Source organism: Hemibagrus wyckioides, linkage group LG10 (genome assembly GCF_019097595.1).
Source record: "Hemibagrus wyckioides isolate EC202008001 linkage group LG10, SWU_Hwy_1.0, whole genome shotgun sequence".
In the NCBI taxonomy this organism is placed as follows: domain Eukaryota; kingdom Metazoa; phylum Chordata; class Actinopteri; order Siluriformes; family Bagridae; genus Hemibagrus; species Hemibagrus wyckioides.
Window position 1 is genome coordinate 2025756 of NC_080719.1, and position 16013 is coordinate 2041768.

At 37.6% G+C, this 16013-nt stretch overlaps 2 protein-coding genes and 1 non-coding gene across 13 annotated transcripts in view; all 3 read right to left on the bottom strand.

Annotated features, from left to right (window-relative positions):
* plekha7b (pleckstrin homology domain containing, family A member 7b) overlaps positions 1–3909 on the bottom strand; it is a 115196-nt gene extending 111287 nt beyond the window's left edge. For all 11 annotated transcript variants that reach the window (XM_058401771.1, XM_058401754.1, XM_058401762.1 and 8 more), the window contains exons 1-4: positions 3818–3909; positions 3502–3644; positions 3278–3354; positions 2903–2960 (exon numbers count right to left, since the gene is read on the bottom strand). In XM_058401771.1, coding sequence (XP_058257754.1) covers positions 2903–2960; positions 3278–3354; positions 3502–3584 — 218 coding nt within the window. In that variant the 5' untranslated portion in view covers positions 3585–3644; positions 3818–3909. The remainder of the gene's footprint in view (positions 1–2902; positions 2961–3277; positions 3355–3501; positions 3645–3817) is intronic.
* Positions 3910–11044: 7135 nt separating this feature from the next.
* On the bottom strand, positions 11045–14393 carry rps13 (ribosomal protein S13). Its single transcript, XM_058401820.1, has 6 exons — positions 14286–14393; positions 13572–13620; positions 12768–12846; positions 11916–12085; positions 11358–11458; positions 11045–11124 (listed from the first exon to the last, which is right to left on the bottom strand). The coding sequence occupies exons 1-6, from the start codon at positions 14306–14308 to the stop codon at positions 11091–11093; spliced, it is 456 nt and encodes a 151-aa protein (XP_058257803.1). The 5' UTR covers positions 14309–14393; the 3' UTR covers positions 11045–11090.
* LOC131361001 (small nucleolar RNA SNORA19) lies at positions 11185–11315 on the bottom strand. The gene has a single exon (XR_009205952.1). It is a non-coding gene; the product is annotated as a small nucleolar RNA SNORA19 (small nucleolar RNA).
* Positions 14394–16013: the final 1620 nt, after the last annotated feature.

Consider the following 16013-nt stretch of genomic DNA (forward strand, 5'->3'; position numbering starts at 1 on the left):
CCTTCTGATCAGCAGACCAACACCTGAACCATTAAACTACAACTTCCCCAATGTTATAGATTCTATAAAAAATTCCAAATGAAAGTGAGATGTTAGCAAACCCCAGAAGCAGAAGAACCTTTGAACTGACTCGAGGCATGCACCAAAAAAAAACAAAAAAAACCTCCCATACTTCAAATAGCTGAAGTTCCACAGCTTTAGCCTTAATACTCAGCTCTAAAACACCTTTCTGTACGATTTCTGTCCTGCTTCTCCTCCATTCAGGTCTGTAATTCTCAGATCTAACTATAATGTAATACATTCTGATCTAAAGGATGAAACGTGAACGCAAGTAAAATTCCTTCGGACTCATATGGAACAGAACAGTCTGGATGTTGGATGTTCAGTCTTCCGGATATTTCTGTGTCAAAGATTATCAACAGAGTTAATTTTTCACTTTCTCGCTTCGCTTTTTGAAAAGCAGCGATTCGACCTTGAGCTCAAAGCGTGAGACGGATCGCCGACGTGAACGTTAAGTCAAAGTAATAGAGTAGAAATAATCCTAAATCACAAGTCTTTACGTGTTTGTGTATATTATAGAGAGTATTTCTTTAAAACATACAGAGATCTTAAATCATCTTAAATCTTATGAAAGATATTGTACTAAAGGATGAGGAAGTCCACTCAGTTTGTGAATCTAGTTAAAGAAACGTTTTTAAGTGTAGAATTGTTGTTTTGTTTTGTTTTGTTTTTTACATCTACAGTTTGGGAGAAAAAGCAAAAAAAAAAAAAAATTGACACTTCGACCAGAGATAAAAAATCTTTCAAAACTCACACAGGAAGTCAAACACATATCCTATACACACTTAAAAATAAAGGATCTTATATGGTTTTTGCCAGGGTGTGTGGTTCTATGAAGAACCTTTAACATCCATGCACTCTCAGATATTTTTTATATATATATATATATATTTTTTTTTTTTTTTTTTTTTTTTTCTGTCTCTGGCACAGAATTTCCTTCTGGATTAATAACGTTCTTATTTATCTTATCTTGTCTTAAAAGCAAAGCTGCCAGGAAGATCCAAAAAGGGATTTTTGCAGTGATGCCATAGACATTCCTCAAAGAACCCTTCAGTAAACAGTTCTTAAAAGATCCCCTTCTGTTCTTAGTGCCGTAGAAAATATTTTATAATCTAAAAAAACCTTATGTGTTATGGATGTTACAGGTTCTTCATAGAACCCTGACACAGAAGCAATAAAGAACTGTTATTTTTAAGAGTGTGGTGTGTTTTATTTTGTGTGTTATGGAAACCTTAGATGTTAAAGGTTCTTCATAGAACCATCCACCATGACACAGAATCATTTAAGAACCTGAGTTTGGAATGTTTCCATCGCATAAGAGGTTCTTAGTAGCGGAAAAATGTCCTTTATGTCACCAAGAAAAAATGGGTTCTTTGAAGAACATTTTACTGAAAGGTTCTTGAGGGAACCCAAAATGGTTCTTCTATCTACAGCATTACTGCGAGAATCCCTTTTGGTTCTTCCTGGAACTTTTATTTTCTGATGTAGTGATAGTTATGTAGTAATGGTTCAGGACATTTCTACAGAAACATCTCCACACACGTTTATCACATCTTTCTACGGTCCGTGATGTCATTACTCGAGCTGAGGGGCGTGGCCGCATGATAACAAGCAAAGCAGCTTATTAGTGACTAGCACTGACACAGACACAGACACACACACACACTTATACACTTATACACACTGCAACTGACAAATTATTATCCATTCAAGTCCTTTACACTCGGATTCGGAGTCTATCCCAGGAAAAACTGAGAATGTGAAATGGGAATACACCCTGGATGGGAAGTAGGTTGATCACTGGACACCACACATTCACTCATTTATACCTATACTGATTTGGGGAGGTTGGAGGAAACTGGAGATCTTGGAGAACACACAAAACTCCACATTGACTCAGTAAACCGAAGCTCAGGATCGAAGCTGGATCTCTATCATGCTGCTCTCTTCATGATCCATACAAACTTTTATTGTGTTCCTGAGCTCTGTGTGGAGCTTCTCACATTCTCACCATGTGCGTGTGTGCGGTTCCTGCTGGTTCTCCAGTTTCCTGAGGTGTCATTGTGTGTGCAAATGTCTGTGGTGTCCTGTCATGTTCTGTCAGGCATCTCATCCAGTGTGTATCCCAGCCTCCTTCCTAGCGTTTCCGGGAAGAACACCAAGCATTTATAGGAATAAGGATAATGAAGGAATGATCAGATGTGTAGTATTGTGATATACTATAACATTGTACGTACTGCAGGTCTGGGAGATATAACGATATGATATTAATATCATGATCAATTATATTGTAGATATCATGATATCACTTTGTATATATTTTTAATAAAGCTGATTTGACACAACAAACTCTTTCTTGTCAGTCATTCAATACAAGTATCTGGGATTTTCCTTTTTTTACACAGCCGTTTTGCTCGCACGTGCACCGCAAACAACTATAACCGCGATACGATATTTTGCTCAAATCACCAAGCCTCCAGTCCAACACAACTGGATCGATTCCTGACCCCCGCACTGGCGCTAATAAATTCCCTTCGTGTATTTGTATCGTAATGAGAGCCAAAGCACATGTGCACGTGGACAAATCTTGCACTTAAAGCTACACACAGAGAGTGTGTGTGTGTGTGTGTGTGTGTCACCTCCAGAGCAGACAATCCCGTCCTATAAAGACAGAAACACACACTGCGCATCTCCAGCGCTCCTTCCTCAATCCGGACTTGGCGGGAGGCGCTGATGCAGAAAGCAATGCAGCTCCAATTCACCTCCACACACACACACACACACACACACAGACACACACACACACGCCATTCAGTGTAAATACGGGCTAAAAAGCTCTTACTTGATGAAGTAGCTCGCGCCTTCTGCCGTGAACCCTTCCTCCCATCCCCGCGGTAAATCTGCACGAGCACAAAACACACAGTATCTTTAAGCTGCATAGAGTTAACACACACACACACACTTCACACACACACACACACACACACACACTGTTTAATTCACTCGTGTGAGAAGTAAACTTAAAGCAGAACGCCCTTTGATGTTTGTTTGTTTGTTTGTTTTTCATGGTTCGGATCGTGTGACTTTGAAGTTCCGCATCAAACAAAAAAACAATCGAATCCCGCTTCCTGGAAATCTTTTGATCATTAATGAGTTAACGAACTGATTTAAAGGCTACAGGGTGTAAGGGCCAGTTCACGACTCGGACGTTTCCTACCTGATCGGATCATGTGGCCCGAGTTGACAGGTTCTCCAGTGCGGGGATGGAGCCAAGTGGTGCTGCGAGTTTGGTCGCTGGAAAATGAAAGGAAAACACACACACACACACACACACAGACACACACACCTGTTAGGCTAGGAGATCGACGCGAAATGCGTATAAGCAGCCGTCAAAAAAAACAAAGGACAATACACGATCCATAAAACGATCCGTTCGCTCACTTGATGAAAAACACTCGTCCATCTCTGCACACTCCGTAAGACCAGTGGTCAGGTAGAGTGTCCCGGCCGAGCGGAGCCGCCATGATCCCGCTTCACTCTTCTTTCATTCTTCTCTGCTCCAGTTAAAGGGGAAGCGCAAACTCCTGGGGGTAGTGTTAAAACAAGTCGATTATCAGAAAAAAAAATCCAAGACGCTATTAATAACAGAGGCGTTAATAATAATAATAATAATAATAATAATAACAACAACAACAACAACACACTCCTTAATGCTATAATAAACTTATTCCTAAGATTCAACCTGTTAATAACTAACCCACACTACTCCATGCTGCACCTCACCAGGAGAAATTCCTCAGTAATCACTTAAGCATGACATCTTATGATTGGTTTACGGTTACAGACAGGGGGCGGGGCTAGCGGCGGATTCTTATTTATTTTATTTATTTATTTTTTCTCCCCCTAACACTTAATCGCAGACTTTATTAAAAATATTTTTTGTTCCTAGCGTGTTGTAGCCTGACTAATTCCACACTGGAACTCTTAATCCTCTGCAGAGGTTAGCTGATACTTTGGAGTGAGAATCTGCGCCTCCTAGTGGTCAGAAATAGGAATAAAAGTGAAAAGGCCGTTCTAGAGTATAGTCATTTCAGGTAGTGACCACATCACGTCAAAACATCTCATCTTAGTATCGATTTTTTTAGAAGGGAAAAAGGTTTCAGGCAGAGTCTTAAAAATACATCTTTCCCTTGTTCATTATTGTTATTTGGTGCATTATTATTATTATTAGTAGTAGTAGCTGTAGTACTGGTAATCACAGAAGTACCAGTAGTAGTAGTAGCAGAAGATAGATAGATAGATAGATAGATAGATAGATAGATAGATAGATAGATAGATGGTAGTAGCAGCAGCAGCAGTACTACTAATCACAGTAGTAGTAGTATTAGTAGTAGAAGCAGTAGTAGTAGTAAGACTAGTGATCATAGAAGTAGCAGTAGTGGTAGAAATAGAAGTAGTAGAAGCAGTAGTACTAGTAATCACAGACGTAGTAATAGTAGTATTAGAAGTAGTACCAATAGTTGTAGCAGTGGCAGTAGTAGTAGTAGTAGTAGGACTAGTAATCACAGTAGTTGTATTAGTAGTATTAGTAGTAGTAGTAGTAGTAGTAGAAGCAGCCATAGTAATAGTAGTAGTAGGACTAGTAATCACAGTAGTAGTAGTAGGAGGAGGAGGAGGACTAGTAATCACTGAAGTAGTAGTAGTAGTAGTAGTAGTAGTAGTAGTAATAGTAGTAGCAGTAACAGTAGTATTAGTAGTAGAAGAAGCAGTAGTAGCACTACTAATCAGATGTAGTAATAGTAGTATTAGAAGTAGTAGCAATAACTGTAGTAGTAGTAGTACAAAGAATTAGTAATTACTAATCACAGAATTAGTAGCAGTAGTAGTAATAGTAACAGTAGCAATAGTACTAGTAATCACAGATGTAGTAGTAGTAGTAGAAACTGTAGTACTAGTAATCACAGACGTAGCAGTAGCAGCAATAGTAGTAGTAGTAGTAGTAGTAGTAATCACAGAATTAGTAGCAGTAGTAGTAATAGTAACAGTAGCAGTAGTACTAGTAATCACAGACGTAGCAGTAGCAGCAATAGTAGTAGTAGTAGTAATCACAGAATTAGTAGCAGTAGTAGTAATAGTAACAGTAGCAGTAGTACTAGTAATCAGGGAAGTAGTAGCAATAGTATCAGTAGTAGCAGATGCAGTAGTATGGGTAGCAGTATTGATAACTAATACTTGTATCAGTAGCAGTAGTAGTAACATTAATGCTCTCAGTATCACTAGTATCAGTATGATAGCAGTAACTGTAGTCGCGGCAGTAGTGCTAGTCAAGTATCCGTGTTACATATTACAGTAATATTTTGAATATAATATGATGAACAATGAGGAAAATGTAAATGTGACCTTTACTGAAAGAAGTTTGAAACCAGTTTGTACAGGAAGTGATGTTATATTCAGGGTCACATTATGGATTTACACGCCCACTTCCTGCTTCTCCATGAGTTTAACCGCACACTCCGCTTACCTGTGGGACTTTACCTCTAGACAGGAGTGAACTCTGGGTATTGTGTAAAAATATTGGCACCCAACATTCAGACTAGGTGATGAACTTACAAACTAAACAACAACAAATGAATTAGGATTTATTTCTGGTCAGAATAATCAAAATTAAAAAAAATAATTCTAATTACCTAGTTAATTAGCTACTTTGCTAAGGGTTCATGGTGTGATGATAATGAACCAACAATATAAATAATTAGACATTAGATAATTAGATCATTAGTATTAATAATTAGATAATTAATATTTTATTGTTCAGCACTTGTGCAGCACGGTGGCTTAGTGGTTGGAATCCTGGGTCCTTTCTGTGTGGAGTTTGCATGTTCTCCCCGAGCCTGCGTGGGTTTACTCCGGGTACTCCGGTTTCCTCCCCAGTCCAAAAACATGTACATTGGTTGATTAATTCTAAATTGTCCATAGGAGTGAGTGTGAGTGTGTGTGGTTGTCTGTCTATATGTGCGGCCCTGTGATGGACTGGTGACCTGTCCAGGGTGTACCCCTGCCTTTCATCCAATGTGTGCTGGGATAGGCTCCAGCAGATCCCTGTGACCCTATAGCAGGTATAGACAATGGATGGATGGATGATCATCACTTCAGAAGACATTTTTTGATTCAGATCTGATTTTTGAACAGGAATTAAATTTTAAAAAATCCACCGTTATTTTCACAATGATGCAGCACTTTCTCATCTTTCTCAGAATCCGTGCCTCTCTCCCATCTCACTCTCTCTCTGCAGACCGGCTTGTTTTTCTTTCTTTCTTTTTCTCCTTCGGCGTAAACGTTTCTCAGATTCCTCTTCCACCTCCGCTGGTTTTGGCAGGATCCGGCGTCCAGCACACTCCAACATCAAACGCCTCGGAGCAGCATAAATATTTTAGCGCTCGGTCCCTTCTGAGGGAACGGGCTTTTGTTGGCACGTCCCCTGCCGTTCCTGACGCACTTTAAAAGCAGAACACATTACACCAGAAGCGTTTGTGTAGCTCAGGAAAAAGAAAAAGATGTGTCTCTCACACACACACACACAAAAACAATATACATCTATATAAATTTCTGGATTCTGATTGGTCAGAAGGTGTTGATTTGTTTTCTCTAACAGCAGCTCTGACAGTGGTTTATATCGTTTCTATAGCAACAGCTCGTTCACAGGGTTAATAAATACATTTGGCTCATTGTCTTCAAGAGAGAAAAAAACGTGAAGATTCGCGAGAACTTGTTTGGCGAGAGTTAAATATAACGATAAGTTCATATAGCGTGTGATTAAAATCTTTTGTTGTGGTGTAAGCAGAATAAAACGCTAAAACCGATCGATTTTGGTTTAATAAAAACATCTCCAATGACATTTTAATATCAGCATCATAACTATGAATTATGGTCAAGTGCAAAAGTTTGTACACCTCTCTATTTTAAATGAAAGTACTAGTAATCACAGATGTAGTAGCAGTAGTAGAAATAGTAGTAGTAGTAGTAGCAGTAGTGGTATTACTAGTAATCACAGAAAAAGTAATAGTAGTAGTAATAGTAGTAGTAGTAGTAGTAGCAGTAGTGGTATTACTAGTAATCACAGAAAAAGTAATAGTAGTAGTAGTAATCACAGATGAAGTAGTAGTAGTAGTAGAAGCAGTACTACTAGTAATCAGATGTAGTAGCAGTAGTGGTAGTAGTAGTAAAATTAGTAGCAATAGTAGTAGTGGTGATCACAGAAGTAGTAGTAGTAGTAGAAGCAGCAGTACTAGTAATTACAGATGTAGTAGTAGTAGTAGTAGTAGTAGTAACATTAGTAGAAGTAGTAGTAATAGTACTAGTAATCACAGAGAATATTTGTAGTAGTAGTAGAAGCAGTAGTACTAGTAATCACAGATGTAGTAGTAGTAGAAACAGTAGTAGAAGTAGTATTAGTAGAAGTAGCAGCAGAATTAGTAGTACTAGTAGTATCAGTAGTATCTACAGTAGTATCAGTACTGGTAGCAGTGTATCGATAGCAGGAGTAGGAGTAACATTAATAGCAGAAGCAGCAGCATCAATATTTGGATATTTATTCTTTTGTTTTTGATAAAATATGTAAAAGACCAGCTTGGTCAAAAAGTATGTTTGCTAAAACGTAAAATGAAAAACCTTAAATAAGACCTTGGGGAAGAAAAGGGAAAAATAAACAAAAATAAGTTGTTGAACATTTTGTATGAGAGATATTTTAGTGTTTTAGAGAGTTTCAGGTGCTGTGATCTTCAGCCCCTGGAGGGGGCACAAACTTTTGCACACAACCGTACAGAAGATATTTTTGTACTTGAAGTTTTGACAGCATTATGACTTCCAAGAGACTGATGCTTGACTGGAGAGCCTCGAGTGTGTGAGTGTGTGTGTGCGTGTGTGTGTGCGTGTGTGTGTGCGTGTGTGTGTGCGTGTGTGTGCGTGTGTGAGATTGACAGCCCTGCGTTGTCGCTGTAAACCTCTCGTCTCCTCTGAGACTCACTTCAGACCCGTCAGAATAACGTGTGAGATGATGAAGGTGAGTTTAATTATTCTTCATCTTCATCTCTGTCCTCCGCCTTGATGTTTTAGATACAGCGTATTCTTTTATTCGCATCCCTTCATCCATCTATTCATCCGTCTGTGCCCGCAGTTACACTCAGTTCACTTCCTGCACTGTTTACACTGCTCAGTACATTCTGTCCATCTCACTCTCTTTCTCTCTCTCTGACTCACTCTCCATCATGCACTGCCTCTGTAATTCAGTCTCTCTATCCATCTGTCTCCACCTTTGTATCTCTTTATCACTTTTTTCTTCCTCCCTCTCTCTCCTTCCCTTCCTATCCATCACTCTCATTCTCTGTTTGTCTCTCCTTTTATTATTTCATCTGTCTCTCACTTTCTTTTTTCCGTCTCTCTATTCATTGTTCACTTTCTCCCTTTCTTTGGTTCTGTCTCTCTCTCTCTATCCATCATTCTCATTCCGTTTCTTTCACTCCATCTCTTTTCCTTTCTCTTTCTATCATCCCTCTCTTTCCATCATGCACTGCCTCTGTCATTCAGTCTCTTTATACATCTCTTTTCTGCCTGTCTCTTTCTATCTCTATATCCATGTCTCACTCTTTCTCCCTCACTATCACTTTTTTTCCATCCTTCTCTCTGCCTATTTCTCTCTATTAACATCTTTCCCTCTCCTTTTCTGCCTCTATCAATCTCATTCCTTCTTTCTTTCTTTCTTTCTTTCTTTCTCTCTCTCTCTCTCTATCATGCACTGCCTTTCTCATTCATCTCTTTTTCTGCCTGTCTTCATCTTGGTAACTCTCTATCCATCTCTCTCACTCTTTCTCCATCTCTATCACTTTCTTTCCATCCTTCTCTCTGCCTCCCTCTCTCTCTCATTCTCTTCCTATTTCTCTCTATTAACATCTGTCCCTCTGCTTGTCTGTCTCTCTCTACCCATCACTCTTATTCTGTTTCTCTTGCTCCATCTCTTTCCTATTCTCTCACCATCATTCTCTCTCTCTCTCGCTCTCTCTTTCTCTACAGCAAGGTGACTCAATGTTAACGTTCTCTCGGAGGAACAGATGAAACGGATCAGCTCTGAGTAAATTACTCCTCCTCCGATCTTTTTCCTCTGCAGCAGACGAAGGGAAGAAAACCAAACCCTGAGCTGTAAAAGTATTTAAAAGAAGACGTGATGACTTTCAGCAACACCAAGAAAATATTTAAAATAATTCATGAATAAGTTTTATAACCACTTTATCCAGCATGATGATGTGATAGCTTCTTCAGTGCATAATGCATGAAGCTTTAATGAAATGCTAAGTCAGGAATAAGGGGTGGGGTTTATTCAAAAATGATTCACATTTTCTCTCATTTGGCTCCGCCTACTTAACCATATCAATCATAGGTTTAATTAATAAATAAGACTAATGTTGGTCTTACTATAGTCAGATGAGTGCTATGTATATAAAAAAGGTTAATTTAAACCACACTAACTAATATAACCTTTAACAAGAACAGGAAGTGACATCATTCTTCTTAGGACATATCCATGTGGAACTAAACAGCATTTATAGCAGAAGAGGAAGAATTATATTTCAATATAGCAATTAAAATTCCCTTGTTGATCTGTTAAGCATTTACAGTGCTGTGAAAAAGTATTTGCCCCCTTCCCTGATTTTTTGCATATTTGCATTCACATTTAAATGATTCAGATAATTGAACAATTTTTAATATTACACAAGGATAACCCGAGTAAATACAAAATGCAGTTTTTACATGATTATTTCATTTATGAAGGGAAAAAGCCAGCTAGGTGCTTAACCTATGGCTAGGTGCGGGACCTATGTGGAAAAAGTAATTGCCCCCTAACCAACAGGTCTGCCACACTTTTGACTGCAATCAGTTCAGAGTCTTTCACATCGCATTTGGGGCAATTTTAGCCCTCTCTTCTTTGCAGAATTGTTTGAATTCAGCCACTTTGACCACCCCCATGTTTTCAGAGATGGCTTGTGGAGATGGTCTGTCTTACGTCATGAGAAAATATAGTTTAACAAAGCAAAGTCTCTCAAAAAAGTCTGGGGTCCCTTCCTTTAACATGATGCTGGAATTTCAGGATTGACATATTTGTGATATAAGGATATCTATGCCGATTTCTATCCCCTTATGTGTGATCTGTCCTTCTCTTTTGTACTTTATTTAGGCATTTATGTCTCCTGGCCTCCCCTTTTTGTTTTTCGCATGTTCTTTTTTGCTGTTATAAAAATCAATAAAAAATATATCAAAAGATTCAGCCACTTTGGAGGGTTTTCAAGCATGAACCTCAAAATCTGGACTTTGACTAGGCTACTCCAAAACCTCTCTTTTAATCAGAGGTGGACTTGATGTATTTCAGATCATTGTCCTTCTGCATAACCCAAGTGCACTTGATTTAACTAAACTTTCCAAAAAATGTGGTTAATCAGATCATTCATGGTGTACTTTAACACAGGGCCAGGTAAGTTTAGACAACTTTTTCTTAATAATCAGGTTCTCCTGGTGTAATTCATTTTTGATGATCCCAATCATTAGGAAATACTTTTTTACAGCAAAAAAGGAAATATTTTCCTAAAATACAAATATTTCACATATTCCATCCAAGTAGGGGTCAGCATCCAAACCACAACAATCTGGTGTAAATAAACTCCAGATCAACGTACCAAATCAAGGAAAGTCACTTTATATATCCGGTTCAAATGAACATCGTTTAAATAACGCGTTTTAGAGAAACCTTGTTTGTTCGCTTCTCAGGAGATCAACAAATTACAAACTTGGACAGCTTTACCTTTTTACAATAGCACATAAAACATTTCAGGATAATTAATGTGTACTAGGAACTACTGTTTGTCTCACTGAAACATTTATGTAAATAAACATAAGAGGAATTAAATTATTTAAAAAACACAGACAAAAAACTAAAGTAGACATTTTCATCCAAATGATCTTTATTTTGTGTAAAGTCTTTACATTTATGCCACCAGTGCAGAAGCCGTGGAGGATTCGCTGTAAATACAAACAAAGTGAGAGTTAGATGGGGGGGGGGGTAATAAATAAATAACGCAGGTTTGTAAGAAGGGGACTGGCAGCGCTGGCACCAACCAAGCCAGACTGCTAATTTACCTCCAGGTTTTAATCTAGCACATCAGAAATATCTCACAGCTTACAGGAGAAGAGTGGGACAATGAAATGTGCATTCTTCCCTCCTATTATAAATAAATAAATTCAGTGAGACTTACTACTTCCAGTTGGGAGCAAGAACTCTCTTGGTCTTGTAGTAACGAGCCAGCCTGTGGATTCTGCTCTCGACGAGAATCAGGCGGAATTTGGCATCTTTGTCCTGCGAGCACATGTTCATTACATTTTTAGGAAGTGTTACAAGACATTATAAAACATAGAAGCAGCTCTATGGGTAAAACAACCACTCAGGATTACGGGGGGGATAGAGAGGCATATGAGCTCTATAAGATCTTGAACTTCATTAGAGGGGTGGATTTTGGCTTCTAACAACATTTAATATCATTAACCATGTTTCTATAGCAACAGATTAAAATGTGCAATCATTAAAAAATGGATTAAAATGTTCAATCATTGATCTGTAAGGAATAATTGATGGAAGGAGTCTCCAGTTTCAGCCCTCTAACAGCTAGAGGTAAAGCTTCAACTAAATGAGACTTCATATCAATGACCATTTATAGCTGCTTTAATCTGAGCAATGGGGGGGGGGGGGGGGGGGGTGATGCATCTTTTTAATAAATAAAATGTTAATGTTAAAAATGCTGTTTTTTTTTTCTCACCTTCCTGTTCCTCTCCAAGTGCTTCCTCACAGCCACGGCCTTCTTGATCAGGTGATACAGATCCTCAGGCAGGTCAGGAGCCAGGCCTTTGGATTTCAGGATCCTGAGGATCTTGTTGCCGGTGACGAAGCGTACCTGAGCCACGCCGTGAGAGTCCCTCAGGATCACACCTGAAACACATGGACAAGTCTCTCTTTTAATCAGCTTGGACACACTACTTCTAAATCTAACATTCAGTATTCAAGTCAAAGATGATTAATCCCAGGGAAGGAAAAAGTTCAGGAAAACTGTCTTGTCCTGTTTGTGTATTTTTCCAGATATTGTTCTGAATCCAGAAAGAATAAACCATCAAGATTACTAATATGTCCCTTTTTATTACACATGACAAATTTATATATTCACTGAACCAAAAAAAAATTCACCCAGTAATCTCCAAATATCCAGATATGTGCACAAAACTATCCATCATCAGACTAATAACTACTGTCTACTCTTAAAATCTTCATCCCATTCACAAACAACCTTAAAATCACAATAAAAGGGTTTAAAGCCCCTGATCTCTACATCTCTGTCTCCAGCAGGTTCTTTCAATCCAAACTTAGAGTGAAGACAACAGAATCCTGATTTTCCCCCACAACAAAATCTATCGTGTAAATAACTCTGCTATAGTTAGGGGTTATATCCGTCATCTAGCTGTGATTAAAAATATCTAAAGAACAGAAGTTAGCAGGTTTGAGCTGTTTTTTTGTTCCTAAAGGTTCCATGAAGCTTACAGACTTCACACAGATCAATGTTTCTCATAGATCCCTGATCTCTTCATGTTACATACGCAAACCCCGGTCAGGAACGTACCGATCTGTGAGGGGGTCAGACCCTTCTTAGCCAGCTTGAAGATCTGCTCCTTGACATCATCTGATGTCAGCTTCAGCCACTGAAGAGAAAGAAAAAAGGCAAAAACATTCAATATCTCTGATTTAGGACACGACAGCTTATTCAGACGAGATTACTTTAGTGTGATCAAGGTTTTTTCACTTTTCCTCAGTGAGGTATTTTCTACAAACTAAGAAGTTAGCCTTAATTAGACAAGACAGAACTTTTTTTTTAACCTTGAAGGAAAATTCTTTGTGCCAGAGACTCCTTCAGATAACAAGGGAAAAAAATATAAATAAAAAAATAAGTAAAATAATCTATATATAGAGAAGTTAAATCAAAAATATAATGAGAAAATAATGAAAATAAATGAAATATTCTTTACAAAGACATTTTGTATATATAGAATATTTAATATATTTAATTTATGTGAATATAAATTAATGCTTTATACTGACGCATCTTAACCTGATGGAAATAAAACGCAAGTAGCTCATAACAGGAAATTATCCCAGGACCCCATGGGCATTTAATACAGGCCAAATAGGGCTAAAACCGCTGTATTGTAAGGTTTAGTGGTGATTATTGTTGTAAATGGGAACAGATAAGCTATAGAGAAGAAAATGTGACATTAAAATGATAGTTAACATTATCGAAGGAAAAATAGAATGGCATATTTCACCATCGTCGTCGTTTCTAATCGTCAGTGAAGCTGATAATCCCACAAAAAGTCATTTATTAAGATGTGAGGATTGTTTTGGAGCAGAAATAAATAGAAATACTTACTGTAGGAACACTGCGTCTGTATGGAAGAGCTGACTGGGACAAGCCCTTACTGAAACACAACACACACAGAGTTAAGGGTCTGATCTCTCTCTCCAATACTAAATCTGATCTATTACACAAATCACATCTACATCAGACACGAGTCAGGATAAAAACACAGGAACCTGTTAAAACATACAGATCTCTAGCATTCAGGACACTGATGAGGTTAAACTACAGTGTAATGACGGAGATAAAGTCACTTCACTAGTTTTATTAAGTAATAATAATACTACTGATGCTTAGTCTGCATGTGGTGAATGAGCTCATGTATGCTAGTTTCTGTTAACTAGCTAACTACATTTCGTTTCATTTAAGGTCTTTAACTACCCTTTATATACAAAATGTTTACCTTAACTACATTATAAGCCTGTAAACAATGTGTGCATGGGTTTTTTTTTTTTTAATATGGATATATAGACTAACAACAAAAAAGGGAGTTTATCAGGTCAGTGCACGAGCGCATCCATCACGCCGCACGCGCGCACGGCCATTACCGCTAGCTAACTAGCTAGCCGTATCCACTCAGGAAGAGAACGTGGCTCGAAATTCTCCTTCAAAACTCCCTTTTCGTGCCCGATTCCACATCCTTCGCGTCTCTAAGGAACTCATGCTTCATCCGATAAGCTGCATGTTCAGATAGTTTGAGTTTTTCCGCTTAAAATGAACACATACCCGGGAGCGTGCATGCGACCCATGATGGCGTTCACGAGAGAGCCGAGAAAGAGAGAGAGAGTAGAACGAGGCTGGCAGGAAGTAGAGTGCGCCCAAGCGGAAGTGACGTTTATGTAACTCGAAGGAAGAAGAAAAGTCCTTTTTTCAACTGCTGGTGTGTCTTATTATTTATTTATATATTTTATTTAATGAAATACATAAAATACACAAATAAATAGGTAAATGAATGAAACTTCTGGATATATTAATGGATTCAGAAACACAAAGAACAAATAGTTTTAATAGTAACTTCAGCTAACTTTAGCCATCAGCTACGAATATGCATTTCAAACATAAATAAATAAACAAATAATCAGCTAACTTTAATAAATGATCAATAAATAATAATATTAAATAAATAATTAATTAAATAAATAAATAAAATTGATCATATGCTTAAATAGTATTTTAAAATCAATAAAAGTATAATTTTATGATTTTAAACTGGGTGTATATATATATATATATATAACAAAGCTAATTAATAATAAATATTATATAAAAATATATATTATTATATTTTAAAATATATAACATAATTTAGATTTATGAATTATGTATTATATATTTTAATTGTATAAACTGATACAATTTAAATAATTAATATTGTGTGGCAAGCATGCTTTAGCATTCCACAAATAAATTAGATAGATTACAACTTTACGATTACCATTATAAATTTTCATATATGTTCTCTTCAGAAAGTTCAATCATATGAAGAGTTCTATAAAGTGCCATAGCATTACTGTACATATTTGAATAATAAGACTAATATTTGTATAGTTGGAAAATACCAATATTTATACAGTATAGCTGAGTGCAGGCTGGCAGAGTTTACTTTACGGTTAACCCTTGTGATGCGTTTGTGTGAGGTTTCTATCTGGTGTTTGCAGTTGCAACCAGGAAGTTTAGTTGTCAAATTCTAGTAAATATCATTGGTGTTGGTTATGTGTTTGGTTATAGATTTCAAATAATTGAATGATGGAGGAAAATGTGCTGGAAAGTGTGCTAATATAAACCATTCATCATTCAAGGGCCAACAGAAGAACATTGAACCTCCAAGCACCTGAAACACTGAACCATCACTTCAAAGTTATATGATTTTATTATTCCCAGGCAGGAGATTTTAGAGAAAGATAGAGAAAAACAGACTCTGCCTGAACACAACATATTAGAATCACTCACTAAGACAAACTGACCAAACTCTTATATCAGTTGAAGTTAAAATATTAGCTTGAGCTGGGTCTAAAACGATTCTTGAACTTTGAGAGCTCATATCAAATTGAGAATAAACAGACAGTACCAAGATTTTTTTGCCTCGCTAAGCATAGCTAAGTACCTGTATAAATTTTTCATTTTTCAATTTGTGATGGCTAGACCACTGGATCTCCAAAACTGCAGTTCTTGTGGGATGTTCCCAGTCTGCAGTGGTCAGTATCTATCAAAAGTGGTCCAAGGAAGGAACAGTGGTGAACCGGCGACAGGGTCATGGATGGTCGAGGCTCATTGATGCACGTGGGGAGTGAAGACTGGCCCATGTGATCCGATCCAACAGATAAGATAGTGTCCTGCTTTGGTCAGTGTTCTGCTGGCAAACCTTTGGTTTTGGCATCCATGCACCACCTACCTAATCATTGTTGCAGACCATGTACAATCTTTCATGGAAACGGTATTCCCTGATGGCTGTGG